The sequence below is a fragment of the Oryzias latipes genome, chromosome 7 (assembly GCF_053564925.1).
Source record: "Oryzias latipes strain Hd-rR chromosome 7, Olatipes_Hd-rR_3.1".
Lineage (NCBI taxonomy): Eukaryota > Metazoa > Chordata > Actinopteri > Beloniformes > Adrianichthyidae > Oryzias > Oryzias latipes.
Window position 1 is genome coordinate 11,494,505 of NC_136243.1, and position 17,249 is coordinate 11,511,753.

The 17,249-nt window shown below is 42.8% G+C and overlaps 1 protein-coding gene across 1 annotated transcript in view; it reads right to left on the reverse strand.

Annotated features, from left to right (window-relative positions):
• Nucleotides 1–446: 446 nt before the first annotated feature.
• The window catches only part of LOC101161224 (uncharacterized), a 51,560-nt gene continuing 34,757 nt past the window's right edge, over nucleotides 447–17,249 (reverse strand). Inside the window, exons 10-12 of the mRNA XM_078950221.1 lie at nucleotides 15,806–15,878; nucleotides 15,493–15,588; nucleotides 447–3,834 (exon numbers count right to left, since the gene is read on the reverse strand). Of these exons, the coding sequence (XP_078806347.1) occupies nucleotides 3,662–3,834; nucleotides 15,493–15,588; nucleotides 15,806–15,878 (342 nt within the window). The 3' untranslated portion in view covers nucleotides 447–3,661. The remainder of the gene's footprint in view (nucleotides 3,835–15,492; nucleotides 15,589–15,805; nucleotides 15,879–17,249) is intronic.

The window sequence follows — 17,249 nt, forward strand, 5'->3', positions numbered from 1 at the left end:
TAATGTGCCCTCCCTGGGTTCTAATCTCTTCAGAGGGGGGACTTTGTTTGAGGGACTGGAGGGCAGTAAGATAAGTATCTATTACAGAAACTCCCTCTTATCCCGCCAACATCCCCGCTTCAAAAATGAAGCACAAAAACACTCGCCTCTGTTCCCCTCTGTGTCATCCCCCCCCCACACACACACACACAAGGAACCAAGTGCTGCCCCCTTTTCAGCTAAGCAGGAATTATGCTGTAAAGCTGTATAGAAAGCCGGCAGGGCCCATATTTACTCCATCTGTAGCTCCCAAAGTCAGGTGGCTAAAGTCAGATCAAAGGCGGCTTAAGAAAAACTTAACTTTATTGTGAAGAAGAAGAAGAAGACGATTCAAAGGAACCACCGAAATAGTTCCTGTTGTTTGTGGTGAGGAATGTAAAAAGAAAAAAAAGGACCAGGATATATTCTTTCATACAAAAGTAGGTTTAATTTCAAAATATCTTTGTTGTATATAAATACTGTGCAAATATGACACTTATATGCAGATTAAGTTAAACAGCGGACTCAAAACACCACAACAAATAAAGTCACAACAATGATTTTAAGCTACAGGCTGTGTCACAGAGCCATTTTGCGTATTTTCCACATAAATTTTGGTATTTCGTGGTAAATAAAAGTAATTCTGAAGTGTTTCTTGCGTCAATCGTCGATGTGCGCAGATGTCTGTCGAGGGATTCGACCGACGGGTCTTTACGTGAATTCGGTTTTAAGTTGTTCAAAATCTTTTGTTCAGTTGAGAATTATGCATTTTACGTAGTTTATATGCAATTGTTACGTAAATCTAAATAGAGCGTGATTTTTGAGAGATGCATATGCAAATTTGTGGCTTTCCACGACTGTTCCATGTGTGTATAACGAACTTTTTAAGGATGACCCATCGATGTATAACTTTAGCATGACTTATACAGCGCAAATATAATGTTAAAATTTCATAATTGACTCATGAATCACTAATGAATAGCGTAAAAACACACAATAATCACACAAGGTACCGGTACATGTTATACGTTGATTTACGTGTTCTTTGTGTGAAACTTTCACGAAAAGGCCACAACTTTTCTCACTTTTTCCACGTTTATTCACGTATGACCAATTTTCATCTGTGAAATATGGGCAAAGTGTACGCAGTGGCTGTGTGACACGGCCTTAAGATGGAAAACGTTTTGTCTTCAACCAAGAAACTTGTGAGTGAAATAGCCAATTTATTAAAAACCAAACCTTTTGTTTTTTGCGGATTTCTAGTTTAATGTAAAGTTGTGATTTAGAAAAAAATATTTGAATTTATTTTTGAAAACATTAGCAAAAATTAGCTCAACGATTATGGGACACAGCTAAAAAACAAACAAGAAAGGGACTGTTTTTCTTTTGTCACACTGCATGACGCAAACGTCACTTGCAGTGTAATTTCCACCTCTTTCATAATAAAATACAGTATTTTCCGCACTATGAGGCACAAATAAAAACCCTTAATCTTTTCGAAAAATGACAGTGCACCTTATGAATCAGAGCGCTTAATATATGGATTAATTCTGGCTTTTCTTACTGACGTTGAAGCGATTTTGAGAATTACACGGCGCTCTTTTAAAATGTCTGTCTGTTTTTTTACCAGTTGCAAACAAGATTGGGTGTTTTATAAAAACATTTACACGGCTAATGTGTAGCAGAGTTGGATTGTGAGTTTTTTGTGTTAAGAACATAGTTAAGAGTTAGCTTAGTCATAGCAACATTTTTAAAGCGGTATCAATTGTTTTTTTACGAGCTGCAAACAAGGTTGGATGTTTTGTAAATATGCTAACACAGCTAACATATTGCGAAGTCTGACTATGCTTTTATTCATGTTAATAACATGGTTGATTATCGGCGAAGTCACAATAACCTTTGTTTTAGCAGTGGCAGTCTTTTTTTACGAGTTGCAAACAAGGTTGAGTGTTATTGTAAATACGCTAACATAGCTAGCATGTAGCAGTGTTGGACGGTATTTTGTTTAACATGTTACTAACAAGGTTGGGAGTTAGCGTAATCCCAGTAACGTTTATTTTAGTGGAATTTGTTTGTCTAACGTGTTGTAAACAAGGTTGGGTGTTTTGTAGAAAGAAAAGAAAGCTAACGCTGCAAACGTATAGTGGTGTTAGACTGTTTTATTATGTTTTGCAAACATAGTCTTTTATTAGCATAGCCACAGTAACATTTGTTTTAGCGTCATCAGTCTGTTTTTTTATGGGTTGCTAACAAAGTTGGGAGTTAGGGGTATTTTAAGGACGTTAATATGGCTAACATATAGCGCTTAGAGCGCTCTAGAGTTACTGTTAATGCAGTTATAAAGTCTGACTGATGGACTCATCCCTGACTTTTGTCTCGCTTAATGGGTCTTATAGTTCAGTGCGTCTTATATGTGACATAAGTCCAAATCAAAAACACGGCATCTTATAATCCGGAGTGCCCTATAGTACGGAAAATACAAATTTTAAAAACAAAATAAACTTTCCTTGTTCATTTGACACCATAAAGTTACAAAACAAAGCACTGAACTGAAAGTAGAATATCTATTTCTGGTAAATGTTTTTTTTCTTTTCATTAGACTGAAAAAAAAATCATAAAAATAACAAAGAAAAGTTTCTAATGAAGTTAAATGTTCTAGAAAATTGACCAATATCACATGTCTTCTGTGTTGTTTAAACTCCTGGGAATGATAGCTTCTTTTTTTTCTTTTGGTTGTCCCAAATGGGAGAACTGCTGCCCTCACAACATCAGTAACTTCTGTTCAGGCACATAAATGATTCAAAATTCAAAATAAAGGTTTAAATTAAAAATATTTCATTAAAAAGACGCATATTTAACTCACTATAACCGGACATCGGATAAAAAAATGTAAGCCTTTTTCCTATATTATTTCATCTCCAAACTGTCCACAAATGTATTTTATTTAGGGGTTTTGCCATAGGAAACTCACCCCAGACTTGCTAGAGCTCACTGCAGTTTTAGTAACATCCGAAAAGTATACTTTTATTTTTATTTTCAATTAGGAAGTTGCTTACTTTAGCTCTAAAAGTGATGGAACAATAGTTGAAGTATTAAAACAGTTGTTTCTGAAAAGAAAAGCTGGTAAAACTAACAGGAAGTAACAACACATTTAATGCGAACTCTTGGCACGTTTTGGCAACTAAGTTGACGTGGCGAAGCGGGCGTTCCTGTTGACCCCTCCCACGTCCAAAACCACATTCAGCAATATGAGTTAGTAGGAAACTGCACCAGCACGTGCAAACTGAAGTGGTTTCTACTACTTATTTGTTTAAAATGCTGTTAGTGTCTTTAAAAATGACCAAAGTATGCCCTTTTTTTGTTGCTCTAATTTAGAAACAGATTTAGTTCAAGAATTGATGCACAAGGAATCCAAATCAAATATTTTTAGTATCCAAGTTGGAAATTTAGCCTAAAATAGTTTAGGAGGACTTTAAGACTTTAAGAGACTTAAAGAGCTTGTAATTTTTGGTAACATTCATTCCAACTATTAAGGCTTCAAAAATACCGATACACACTATGTAAAGATGTTTCTACAATTCTGTACAGTTTGTGTGACGGCAAACATCGTCACACTATAAGAAGGAAACGTAGAACCGAGTCGTCAGCGGGAGAACTTCCTGGGTCTGAAGGCGGGAAGGAGGAGCTGATGCGGTGCCGTCCTCTCCTCCTCTATGGGAGCCAGCTCCTCCGCTGAGCCCCACTTCTTCTTGGAGTGGAACAAGGACACCAGCTTCCTGTTTTTGTTCCGCTCGCGCACCTGGGTTACGTGGAACTCTGCAACCCGCACAAAGAAAACTTTATTGACAAGGAAAGTTAATCGAGACTCGATTCCAAACAAGCAGTCGGTGCAGACACCCCCAAAACTTTGTGTCATGAAACAGAAAATGACTGTCAGAATTCCTACCCTACTCCCTAACTACTACTGTAGTGTCCTGGATTTGAAAAGTCATTTGGACACCATGCTCACAACTTTTTTTAAACGGCGAATATGACATCATCTATTTCATGAAGTGAAAATCTAATTGATTTGAGCGTTTTGCGACAATCATTTATGAGTTCTGAAAATGAAAACGTTGATGGTTTACCAAAAAAATACATTCAAATACAATTTTTTCGCAAAAAATGTTCAAATGCAATGCATTGTGGCCTATATTCACCAACCTAGGCCGCATTTACACTGCATGGTTCAAGTGACCCTGTTCCGATTTTTTCCTCTCATGTGGCACAGATGGGATTCCGATTTTCTCAGATTGGATTCAGGCCTCATTCAAATGTGGAAATAAATCGGATACAAATCCGATAGGTACATTTGCGTGTGCAATGTAAGCAGACAAATCGGATATTCCCCAGTAAATGTGAGTCGCACATCAGTGACGTCAACTCAGGACACCAACAACTGAGATCACATGACTTACTGAGGTGCTTTTGTGCGCTGATTTTGCTGTTCGAGGACAGCTGGAGCCCCATCAGCGTGTTACCTTTCAGCCTCAGGCTTCAGACTGTAGACAGAAACCGCTGTTATGTCCGGTCCCGGTCGGGATGCAAACGGTAACTGATCAAGCGGGACACCGTTACTCTGGAACAGGCTAGACGCCGTTTATTTCTTTGCTTAGATCAAACTGATAGTACAGCACAACGTCCGCAAACACTTCCTCGTTCAGAGAGAGCACATAAGCCGGCCGAGCAGCCCTCCTTTTTCCTCTCCCGCGCATCCCCTCTCGTACGCCTGCCTCATCCTGGAGCGCCCAAGACAATGCCTCCTTCCGTCGCTGCGTTGCCTCCATGACAACCGCAGTCACACAAAAGTCCGAAGGTCGTCCGCGGAAGGCGGAAATGCTGCTACGTAGTCCTCAGAACGTCTACGTTTGATATTCAGTATTGTATAGTGTGAATGCAAACATCGAATACGGGTCACTTTTAAAGGATGATGTAAGCGGGTCGTCAAAGAAATCAGATATAGTCAGAAAATCGGATTTGGGCATCAAGACCTGCAGTGTAAATGCGGCCCTAGTGAGCATTGATGCACAGGACAAAGCACTGGATTTTGGAACTGTACTACAAAACGGCAAACGCCCTATATAGTGCACTATGTAGTGAGTAGGGAAGGACACAGCCCATATCTTTTTTAGCTGACAAATATGGAAATAAAGAAAACTTCAAGATTTGAAGCTAACTAATTATCAACATGCCTTTTTAGCTAACTTCTAAAAACCTGTCTAAATTTCTAGGACACAGTTTCTGCCGAGCGGCAGCAGTAGAAATTGGCTTTGGAGTTGTAGGAGAGACTATTGCCACGGAGTAAGCCCACCCCTCTTCCCGATATCCATCTGTTTATACTTTCTCCTGCTAGCCTACAGTGGAGTGAGTCTTTAATTCCTGCAAATGTTTTTAAAAATCTTGGAAACCTCAACGTATCTTGCAGATCCAATGCAGAAATTTCCGTTTGTGCTTCTTCTTTTTTTTTTCTTCACATCTCTAGTCTTCAAAAACAGTCTATAATCTGACTTTTGGGACTTCTGACTCTGACTCCTTAGCTCACAGATCCCAGGAGTGGCAGGACTTGTTTTTTAACTACTTTATCAGTAAGATCCAGAATGTGCAGCAAGGTCTCATTGTCTTCTTTGGAATAGAAACCTGAAAGTTTCAGCCTCTGTAGTTCTTTGAAGAGCTGAAACTAAACTTTCAAGTAAAAGACAAAATACTTCATGAACACTTGCAGGTTTAGACAGTTTAGAACTAAAACCAGCAGGTGAGCTAATAACTGAAAAATCGTTTTAAAAAAAAGAATCACCAGTTGAAAACAGTAGCTAAAAAGGGAATAAAAAATAATGATACAAATACATGTTTGCATATCTTCCAGTTCATTTTGAAACCATTAAAAAAAGTTCTAGTATTTACTTTGAAAACTCTCTTTGGTCGGGTTCCCTATTATTTCTCTGAGCTTTTTCATTCACCTGGTGATCTTAGCTCATCAGGTCAGGTTTTCTTGGTTTTCCCCTCGCAAAGATGATCAAACTAGCGGTGATCAAAGGCTCCCAAACGCTCTGCCTCTGTCCCTACGCTCCATCCAAATGCACCTGAAGACCTTTTTCTTTCTAAATGTGGACTTTAGAATGACATGATTGAGTTATTTTAGGTTTTTACCTTTACTTTTTGTTGGAGAAGGTTTTGAGTTAAAGTTTTAGATTTTCACAATTTTATCTTATTGTTTTTTATTGTAATCTGATTGTTTGTTATAGAAGTAATGATTATTGGTTTTTCATATTTTTTTAATGAAAACTGTTTTTTCTTGAACTTTCAGTGCTTCTTTCCTTTAGTACTGCTTTTTATTACAATTTGAATTAGTTTCCTTATTTTAGCTTTTTTTTGTTTTTAATATTTTATGTAATTCTATTATCATAATATTTTAGATTTTATGTGTTTAAGCCTTAAGTATTTATAAGATGTTTTGTATTGAAAAGTATGTTAAATTTATAAATAAATTCTAGCTGACAGCTTCTAGGACTTTATGAAATGATCTTAATAAAGTGAAACAAATGTTAACCCTTGTGCTATCTTAGATGACCCCACCCTTGCTTTGACGTGTTCTCCCTCCCATGACAAAGGTGGATAAAGGTGGAAAGATTTCATGTAATCCATGGACACCAGTGAAGATCACAAATAATGGAAGACAAAAGGTTCAGCGTACTGTCTAGTGGGTCTAGAAGACCCAACTCCCAATGTTAAGGCCCGTACACACCGGGACGAATATTCGCCAGGCATTATTCGCCAGCGTTTTTCGCCACGTTTTTCGTGTTCACACCCAGGCGATTTTCGCTGACGATGAGCCGAGCGAACATGCAATTTCATTCCCTGACATTAGATGGCGCTTAATGTAAACAGAAATACTCCTGTACACAAGGTGGCGCTGCGCAACTTTACGCTTCTTAAAGTCGCTTTTCACTCAGAAGAAGAGAGCAAGTATTTACGCGCTTGTCAGAATCATACAAAGAAAACATGAATATTTCAAGCACCAGTAGCTCCAACTGGTGCTTGGTTCGGGGATATTTTAGAATGTCCGTCATTATTTCTTCGTGGCTGTGTAGACGCTACTTGGCGTCTATCTTCTTCGCTGGTATGTGTGCTCAGCAAAACAGTTTTGTGTTTGAGCGCCCCCAAGTTGTGTTTTACTGTAACTTCAGAAGCTCCAGACACGTGTGGAAAAGCGCCATTCTCATTGGTCGAATAGATTTCGACACGAGGCGTCAAAAAAAAAAAAACGAACCAGAGGCGTTTTTTTTTTTTTTTTTTTTTTTTTCTACTTGTCCTGTCCAACAGCTAGGCAGACAGATGAGAGCTGAGGGCCTCTTGGGTTGGACATATTTTACTTTAACAAGAGGGGTTATTAATCTTCAGACAAACCAAAGGTATGTCTGAATAAACCCCTTTTGTAATTGAGGCCAAACTTTATTAATTTCAAACATGTCTGAAAATCTTTGGTGTTGGACCGGACGGAAAAGGAAAGAGGGGAAGAAGAAAGAGGGACGTTAGAGAGAGGGGGGGTAGGGGGTGATAATAGGAGGGGAAGGGGGATAAGACCATGAAGCAGCATAAAGCAACAAGTTTACTGGTTGTTAATCATTATGGTAAGGTTCAAATGTAAAAAAAAAACAAAAAAAAAAGGGCGGAGCCTGTCCACACACACACTCAAATGTTATAAACACACTTGTTAGTTGCAAAAATGTCCACCTGTCGACATGTACACAAAACAGATAGTGTTCACACGCATACTTATGCCTTAAAACCAACTAGTGTGAAATATTTCAGTCATTCAGTCTGTTGAGCTGACACCTGTGCTCAGGTGAGTGTTTATGTTCTTCTAAAATGGATGGTGGAACGTGAAAAGAAGGAGGGAGAGTGCCCAGCCATCCCCACCCCAAGACCCCCACCGCACCAGCAGCGGCAGCCGGACTCCCCCCAACACCACACGGGAACCGGCAGGGAACAACCGCCGCCCGGGCGACCAAGCCCGCCACCCAGGCCAGGGCCAGCAGGGCCGCCGCAAGGCCCCCAGAGCCAGAGAGCAGGGAGGCACGGAGGGAAAGAGGGCGCCGCCCCAGCCCAACCAGGAGAGCAGCCCCCCCGCCGCGCCGGGAGAACCCAACGCAGGGCCCCACCGGAGAAGGACGCCCACAGCCCCAGACGAGCACCCCACCACCACCCAGGAGTTCCGGGCATCCCCCCGCCCCAACCCCAGGTACGGGCCAGGACCCCCCAAGGGAGACCCACTCCGCACTCCAGGCAGCCATCCGCCCGGCCAACGGTTGGTCCAGGGAGGAGCGAGGCAGGGGCCCGCCGCCCCCGCCCAGGAGGGGGGAACCCCGGGGAAAAAAGAGGGCCCACAAGGGGTGTTGTAAATATGGCCCGACCAGGCTCGGCCACAGTTGGAAATTTGGCGGGGCCCAGCACTCAGGAGCAAGGACCAGAACCCACCCCCCAGGGACACGAACACCCCCGGCTCAGATGTAATGTGAACCCCCCCACCGCGCGGAGAGAGCACCGCCGGGCCCAGGAAGCCAGCACCCCGGGGACACAGCCGCCGTTGCAAAGGGGCCCGTACCCCCCACCAGGGAAGAGGCAGGGGACAGATGGTCCTAGGTCCCACCTTCCTTGCAAAATGTGTGTGCGTGTATGTGTGTTTGAGAGAGTGTGTGTGTGCATGTGTGTGTGTTTATGTTGGGATGTATATATTGAGGGGGGAGGGGTGTGTGTACTAAGGGGGGTGCGGTTAAAATTGGCGGGTAGGGCACTAAGGGGACGTCTCCTGATTACTCACAGTGACGTCCCCTCACCCTCCCCACCAAGGGGCCCTAAATGTCTAAGGTGCGGTTAAAATTGGCGGGTAGGGTGCTAGGAGGACATCCGCTGCTTGCTGGCAGTGATGTCCAAGCACCCCCCCTACCAAGGGCCCTACATGTCTAAGGTGCAAATAAAACCGAAAGAGGGGGGGCCCACTCCATACGGCAACCACAGGAGGGGGGTCACTGCCTAGTGAACCCCCCCCCCCCCAAGGCTCATCGCAGGCTAAGCCCCCCACCCCCTCACCCTATTATGAGGTTATATGAGGAAGGGGGTAAGTTGGGGACAGATGATAGACTGTCCCCCGGTGGTCAAACAGCCGTTCCCCGCCCCCCCCCCCAGCAAGGGGGCCAGGCCCACCCAGCCCCGGGGCCCCACCCCCGGAGGCGCAGACACCCCAGGCCCAGCACCACCACCCCCACACAGAGAGAGGGGAGCCAGAAAGCGCCGCCCCCCCCCGGAGCAAGCCCAGGCCCCCACCCCCAAACGCCGGCCCTAGAAGAGCTCTGGTCAGGCCTCGACGGGACCGAGGCAGCCAACCGGCCGGGGAAACCGCCGATGGCCTCAGCGGAGACCCCGACCCGTCAACCCCCCCTGCCCCGTACCAATAGGGCCCCCCCCCTCCCCCAGAATGCCCCCCCACAGGACAGGGCCGACAAGACCCCCACCCCACCCCACCCCCAGACCCCGCAGCCGAAGCGGATGACACCCAGAGCGACCGGGGGCCCCAAGAGGGTTGTCCCGTCCCGCCCCAGAGCCAGGGAAGGGCCGATCCCAGCCCCAGGTGTAGACGGGAAGCCCATCCAGCGCCGCTGGGCCCCCCCCCCCGAGCAGCGCCCCCCGCCAACCCCCCCCAGCACAGGCAAAGGGACCACCCCCCCAAGCCAAGCCAGACCACCACCCCACCCCCCCCACCACGCACCCCCACACCCAAGCCCAGAGGACCACGCAGCGCCCCAGGCCGCCCCACCCAGGCGCCGGACCCGACCCCCCGACCAACGGAGCCCCCACCACCCCCGGCCAGGCACCGGAGGCCCCGACCCCCACCCCGGCCCACGGCAGAAGGGCAAGGAGCAGCGACGACCATGCCCCCCCCACCCCCTAAGTCACGGAGTTAGCTATGGGAGACCAGAGAGACCGAATTCTTTCAAAGTTACTTGAAATTTGGGCTGACATTTTTTCCAAGCTGATATGATCAAGCAGCAGATTTCTGTGTTGACTTATATTTATATTTTTTTTGCTTTTCCAATTTATTAAAATAGTTTTTTTAGCAATGCAAAGAGTTATGAAAATGATAGAGCCTAATCCTCCTTCTACATCGATGGCACTCATGTCACCAAGCACACAAAGTGACGGTGAAGCTGTGATTGAAACCTTAAGCCAGACTGATAGATCGGCACATACCTGCTGCCAGAGAGCCTGGACAGGCGTGCAGAACCATAGTGCATGCATGTAATTGTCGGGTAGATTACTGTCACAGTGCTGACAAATGTCTGAGTTACTGAGACCCATCTTGAACATCCTCTGTCCAGTGTAGTAAATTCTGTGAAGAGTTTTGAAATGGATTAGCTGCAGATTTGGATTTTTTGTCATTTTAAAGGTGTTTAAACAAAGTTCTGACCAAAAACTTTCATCTGTGCTGATGCTCAAATCCGCATCCCATTTTGTTGTCGGAAGTGAAATATTGTTATCTAAATTACATAAAAGTTTGTATATTTTGGAGAGAGTTTTATTCATTGAGAAATTGATCAGAGTGGTAACTACATCTGGTAGCTTTAAATCGTTGTCTCTGTATTTAAACTTTTTAGTAATAATTGATTTAAGTTGCTGATATTCCAAGAAGTTATATATTCCATGTTTGTCTTGAAGTTCCTGGGGAGTTATGAATCTTCTATCAATAATTATGTGCTCTAGTTGTTTTATGCCCCCTGCTTGCCAAGCTGGGAAGTGGATAATTTTTTTGTTTATGAGGATGTCTGGGTTGTTCCAGATGGGTGTCATTTTGCACGGTTGAATTGATGATTTTGATATTTTGAGAAATTCCCACCAGGCTGTTAAAGTGGCATTTATATTAATACTTTTGAAACAATCCTGTTTTTTAACTATTTGACTAATAAATGGAAGATCTGACAGGTTGATCTTTCCACATAACGCCTGTTCCAAGTCTAACCATGAGTTGGTTTCTGGATTATTTTTTAACCATTTTAAGATGTATTGTAATCTATTTGCAAGAAAGTAATTGTGGAAGTTAGGTAATTCTAATCCTCCACAGCTTTTTGCAGATTTTAAAGTTTTTAGACTAATTCTTGCAGGTTTATTGTTCCATAGAAAGCTTGATATGGATGAGTCTAATGTTTTGAACCATTTTAATGGCGGTTGTGTGGGAATCATTGAGAAGAGATAATTAACTTTGGGTAAGATTTTCATTTTAACCGTGGCTACCTTGCCCATAAGGGACAAAGGCAGGTTGGTCCAGCGTGTTAGGTCGTCCTGTATGTTTTTCAGTAATGGGGTGTAGTTTAGCAGCACCAGTTCTGATATTTTGGGGGAAAAATAAATACCTAGATATTTTATATTGCCTGATTTAACTGGTATTGTGAGTCCTTGCTCCGCATTACTGTTCAGTGGTAATAAAACAGATTTATTCCAATTAATGGAATAGTCTGATATAGAAGAGAATTCATTAATGATTGTTGCCGTTTCATTTACAGAATGTATATTACTTAAAAACAGTAATATGTCATCTGCATAGAGACTAATTTTATGATGGCTGTGTTTGGTTTTAATTCCTTTAATACTCTCATTCTGTCTTATTGCTGCAGCTAGAGGCTCGATAAATATTGCAAAAAGCGAGGGGGAGAGTGGGCAACCCTGTCTAGTTCCTCTTCCAAGAAAAAACCTGTTGGAAGTCTGTTTATTAGTTCTAACTGATGCATTGGGGTTGTGATATAATATTTTGATCCAATTGATGAATGATTCTCCAAACCCAAACTTATGGAGGGCAGCAATGAGGAACTTCCAATTTACTCTATCAAAGGCTTTTTCAGCATCCAGTGATAGTATAGTCATTTCCTGGTTTTTGATGGTGGCAAAGTCTATTATGTTAACGAGTCTGCGGACATTGTCATCCGAGTGTCTGCCTTTGATGAATCCAGTTTGATCAAAGTCAATTATGTGAGGAGTGACTTTTTCTATTCTCTGTGCTAGTGCTTTGCAGATAATTTTTACATCTGCATTAATTAAAGAAATGGGGCGATAGCTTGAAGGACTTGTGGGGTCTTTGTCTGGTTTTAGAAGAAGGATAATGTTGGCAGAGTTCATGTTAGGTGGTAGAGATTGGCTTTCATTGATAAATTTTACCGTTTTATAAAACGTTGGTGCCAGTTGTTCCCAGAATTCCTTATAAAACTCTGCAGGAAAGCCGTCAGGCCCTGGTGCTTTACCATTAGGCATAAGTAACAGAGCTTCATGAAGCTCAGACAACGAGAGCGGAGAGTCTAAATTTGTGATTTGATCTTCGTTTAACTTGGGCAGGTTTATATTGTTGAGAAATGAGTTGATGCTTTGTTCTGATGGATTGATCTGTGGAGTGTATAAGTTTTGATAAAAGTCTTTAAACGCATTATTAATTTTTACCGGGTCATGGGTGACATTCCCTGTTTGGTCCATAATCGAAGTGATTGTTGATTTTTCTTTATTAATTTTAAGCTGATTAGCTAGAAATTTGCCAGATTTATTTGAGTTTTCATATCTTTCCAGTCGAAGCCTTTGTATCTGGAATTGTGTTTGTTTATTGATGATGTCATTTAACTGCAGTTTTAAATTTTTCAGGTCGCCCAGTATGTGTTCCTGTGCAGAAGCAGCATAAGCAGTCTCCAGAGTTTTTATTTTATTTCCTAATTCTAATAAATCTGCTTTCTCCTTGCGTTTTTTATGCGTTGAATAAGAGATGATTTTCCCTCTCATGACTGCTTTTGCTGCTTCCCAAAGAATACTTGGTGATATTTCAGAAGTATCGTTGAATTCTAAGAAGGTTGCCCACTCTTTTTTAAAGAATTCAATAAATTCCTGGTCTTTTAACAGAGACGTATTAAACCTCCAGGTTGAACCCGAGGGTCTGGGTACTTCCCTTGAAATAGTAACAGAAACTGGTGCATGGTCACTGATAATAATTGGATGAATGTTGGAACTTTTAATTTCTTTCAAAAGGGAGTTACTGACTAATAAATAATCTAAACGAGATTGTGAATGGTGAACTGGAGAAAAAAAGGTGAACCCCTTAGTGCTTGGATGACATGAGCGCCAAGCGTCGCAGAGACCCAGATCATTCATGTACTGCTTTAGAATACTTGCAGACCGCCATGTACGCTGGTTTGCTGCCGTGCTGAGTCTGTCAAGTTCAGGGTCCAAAACAAGGTTGACGTCTCCTCCTATAATGATTGTGGAGTCAGAGTGAACTGAGAGTGAGGTGAAGAATCTGTGAAAGAAGGAAGAGTCGTCAACATTCGGGCCATAGATGCTGGCGATGCAAAAGTCTTTATTCTGGATGGATATATTAATGATTACAAATCTGCCTTCTGGGTCAGTAACTGTATCCTTATGAGTAAATGTAACATTTTTATTAATCAAAACTGCAACCCCTCTTTGTTTGGAGTTGAAACTGGCAGAATACATAGCTGGATACTGGGAACAGCACAGGAGATGACCAGCTGATAAAGATAAATGGGTCTCCTGCAGTAAAGCTATATCTGCTTTAAGATCATTCAGGTGATTTAACACTTTCAATCTCTTTGGCCCAGAACCAAGTCCACGCACATTCCAGCTAACGATGTTAAGACTGCTCATAGCTGTTCTAACCGGGAGAGTGCAAGGCTAAATAGTGCGTGTGCCCGTCCGTGTGCGCGTGCCCGCTGTGCGTACCTGCTACACTGACAAGCGCTATGCGTTGTGGGTGAACGTATCTTGGCTATGAGCTGCATGTTATGTGCGTCCTGTGTGAGCCTAAGTGAGGTTTTTGCAGTTTATCAACGTGTGTGTGCGGGATCGCGTGTGCATGCTCTTATGCGCGCTAGTATGCGCGCGCGCCCGTTCCGTGCATAAATAAATACTCACCGTGGTTGCGTTGACTTTACCTGATTCACATATGAGGACATGGGAAGGGGGGGGGGACAAGAGAAAAGAGAGAGGGAAAGAGAAAGAACAAAAAACAAAAACAACGAAACAACAACAGAAACATGAATGTGAGAGAAAGAAAAAACACTTTTCCTGAGAGGTGTGGATTATTGATGATCCGATTATTTCCTATTCAGTTAAATAAGTTTGCGGGTTTCTTCTGGGCAGCGCAGATGTCAGTGCGCCTCTGAAAGCCTTCAGCACAGCCAGGGTGTTACCTCTGGGTCCCGGAACAGCTTGCCATTCACAAAAAGTTTATCAACAGCAACCACCGCGCGTGCTCCAGCAGACAGGTGCTTCCTCCTCAGCGGGAAGAGGATTTTCCGACGGCGGAGGATCTCGCCTGGAAACTGATCATTCACGCTGTAATGTGTGTCTTTCAGCTCGCGCCCTCTGCTTTTTACCTGCATCTTTTGTTTATAATGTTCAAATTTAGCAACAATAGGACGGGGACGCTGATTGTCCGGCCTTTTTCCTCCGAGCCGGTGAACCCTGTGGAAGGAGATCTTCTGGACTTCTTCCTTGGGGAGTTTCAGGTGGACCTCTATAAAGGACTTAACAATGTTCTCCGGGACTTCCCCTGCCTCTTCTGGAATCCCTGCGAACACTAGATTGTCCCTCATGCTCCTCGCCTGAAGATCCAGGAGGGTTTCCTTGATGGATCGGTTTTCCTCAGAGAGACGGGCGGTGTCGTGGCCCAAGATCTTCACGGTCTCTCTGAGGGCCTGGTTCTCCGCTGCGAGCTCCTGCACCTGCTGTTGGCTGAACTCCAGAGACTCTCGCAGACCTTGGAATTCCTTATGGAGGATCTCCAGCAGATTTAAACGGCAATCAAGGCTGGAGAGCCTTTTATCAATTGAATCCAGGATATCACTCATGTTGCTGCCTGGGGAGGAGGCAGCCCCCGGGGAGTCTTCGGGACGGTTGCGTTTGGTGGACGGAGTGGCGGTGTTGGATTTCTTCATGAGGCAGGTATTGAAACACTCGTCGATGTAATTCTCCAGATCCTCCAGGTCCTCCAGGTCATCCAGGCTGGCAAATGCTTGACAAACTTTTTCAGATTTTTATTTTTTAAACTTTCTGGATTATTTAAATATGGCGGTGTAATTAAATAAATCAAAAATGTTTGTTCACAACTTACGCGCCGCCAAGTAAACTCACCACACTCCTCTCGTCGGCTCTCGCGATACTACAGCATCACGTGCTCAACCCACAGTCCAGTTTTTTTTTTTTTTGTGACGCTTTGCCGCGTGGCGTTTTTTCGCGTCGGTGTGCACACTCTCATTGGTGCCCTTTGTTTATTCACGAGGCGTTAAACGTCGGCGAAAATCAAGCGCGAAATTCGTCCCGGTGTGAACGGGCCTTTAAAGTGCCTAGAATAGCACAAGAGTTAAATAAAACTTTAGAAAATGTAGAACTCACGCAGCTCTCTGTCGTCTCCTGGACCTTCTGGGTCTTTGATGTTCAGATAATAACAGGCAAGATGTCCACTGTAGTCCCGTAAGTTTTCTTTTGCCCCTGTAAAGAGCAGAAAATGAGAAAACTGTCCAAAAACGTTGGAGATAAACAACTTCACTGACACACAACAACACTGTTCATTCCTGCATCTCACCATAAACCTTCCTGGTGTTTGCTGTAAACGGCTCAAAATTAAAATCTATTATTTTTATTAGCACAAATTCAAATGTTTAGCTATTTTCATAACATGGCAGGTAAAAACAGAAAGACATTTTACCATAAGTCTTTATGAGCAGGTCCAGAATGTGCTGATGGCCGTGTAACGCTGCAATGTGAAGAGGAGTGTATCCCTGCACAGAAAAGACACAGAAATTCAGGATAAAATACACAGAGAGCCTGCATCCATCAATCTATCCATCTATGTATCCATCCATCCATCAATCCATTCATCAATCATCCCATCCAGCCATCCATTTTATCTATGCATCCATCGAACCATCCATCCTTCCACCATTCCATCCATCCATCCATCCATCCATCCATCCATCCATCAATCCATCCATTCATCAATCATCCCATCCAGCCATCCATTTTATCTATGCATCCATCGAACCATCCATCCTTCCACCATTCCATCCATCCATCCATCCATCATCCATCCATGTATCCATCTATTATTCCATTCATCCATCCATCAATACATCCATCCATTCATCAATCATCCCATCCAGCCATCCATCCTTCCACCATTCCATCCAACCATCTATCCATCCATCCATGTATCAATCAATCAATCAATCAATCAATCAATCAATCAATCAATCAATCAATCAATCAATCAATCAATCAATCAATCAATCAATCAATCAATCAATCAATCAATCAATCATTCAATCAATCAATCAATCAATCAATCCATCTATCCATCATTCCATTCATCCATCCATCAATACATCCATCCATCCATCAATCAATCAATCCATCCATCCATTCATCAATCATCCCATTCAGCCATTTTATCTATGCATCCATCCATCCATCCCTCCACCATTCCATCCAACCATCTATCCATCTATCTATCATTCCATTTCTGAAAACACATTTAAAAACACTTAAAGGTCATCCTCCAATCACCGATGTCCCAGTCTGTACCTTTTTAGGGTTGTTATTGTTTTTTGTATTTTAACATTTAATTTTAACTTCTGGAAATTACTTTTGTTTTTCAAAACGTTTCAATTTTGTTACATTTTTTTGGAAAAGTGTTTCTGAATTTTGTTTGTTTAAAATGTAATGCTGTTTTATTGTTTGTTTTGCTTTTTTAAATGTAGTTGTGATCTTTCAAATGTTTTTGCTTTGAGTAATTTGTTGGTGTGATTTGGACTTCAGGGCCACCGTACCGAAGTCACCCAAATCTAAACTCATCACACTTTAACGGACACTTTTCAAGTAACCAATAGCTCACCAGTATAGATAGATGTTAAAATAGTTAAAAACAATTGAATCTATTAAGATAATCCAGATAAAAAATATAAGGATCTTGCAGAACTTCTTTTTGGTGTAAATCTGTTAGAATCTTTCTGTGCATTTGTGGCGTGTGCTGGATGGGTTTAGAACCTACCCCCTTGAATTTCCCAGGTCCAAACCCAGCCGGTCAAAACACAGTGGGGAAAAAAAAACGTACAAATTAGAGGAGGTTATGGAAACACCAGATAATGACAAAA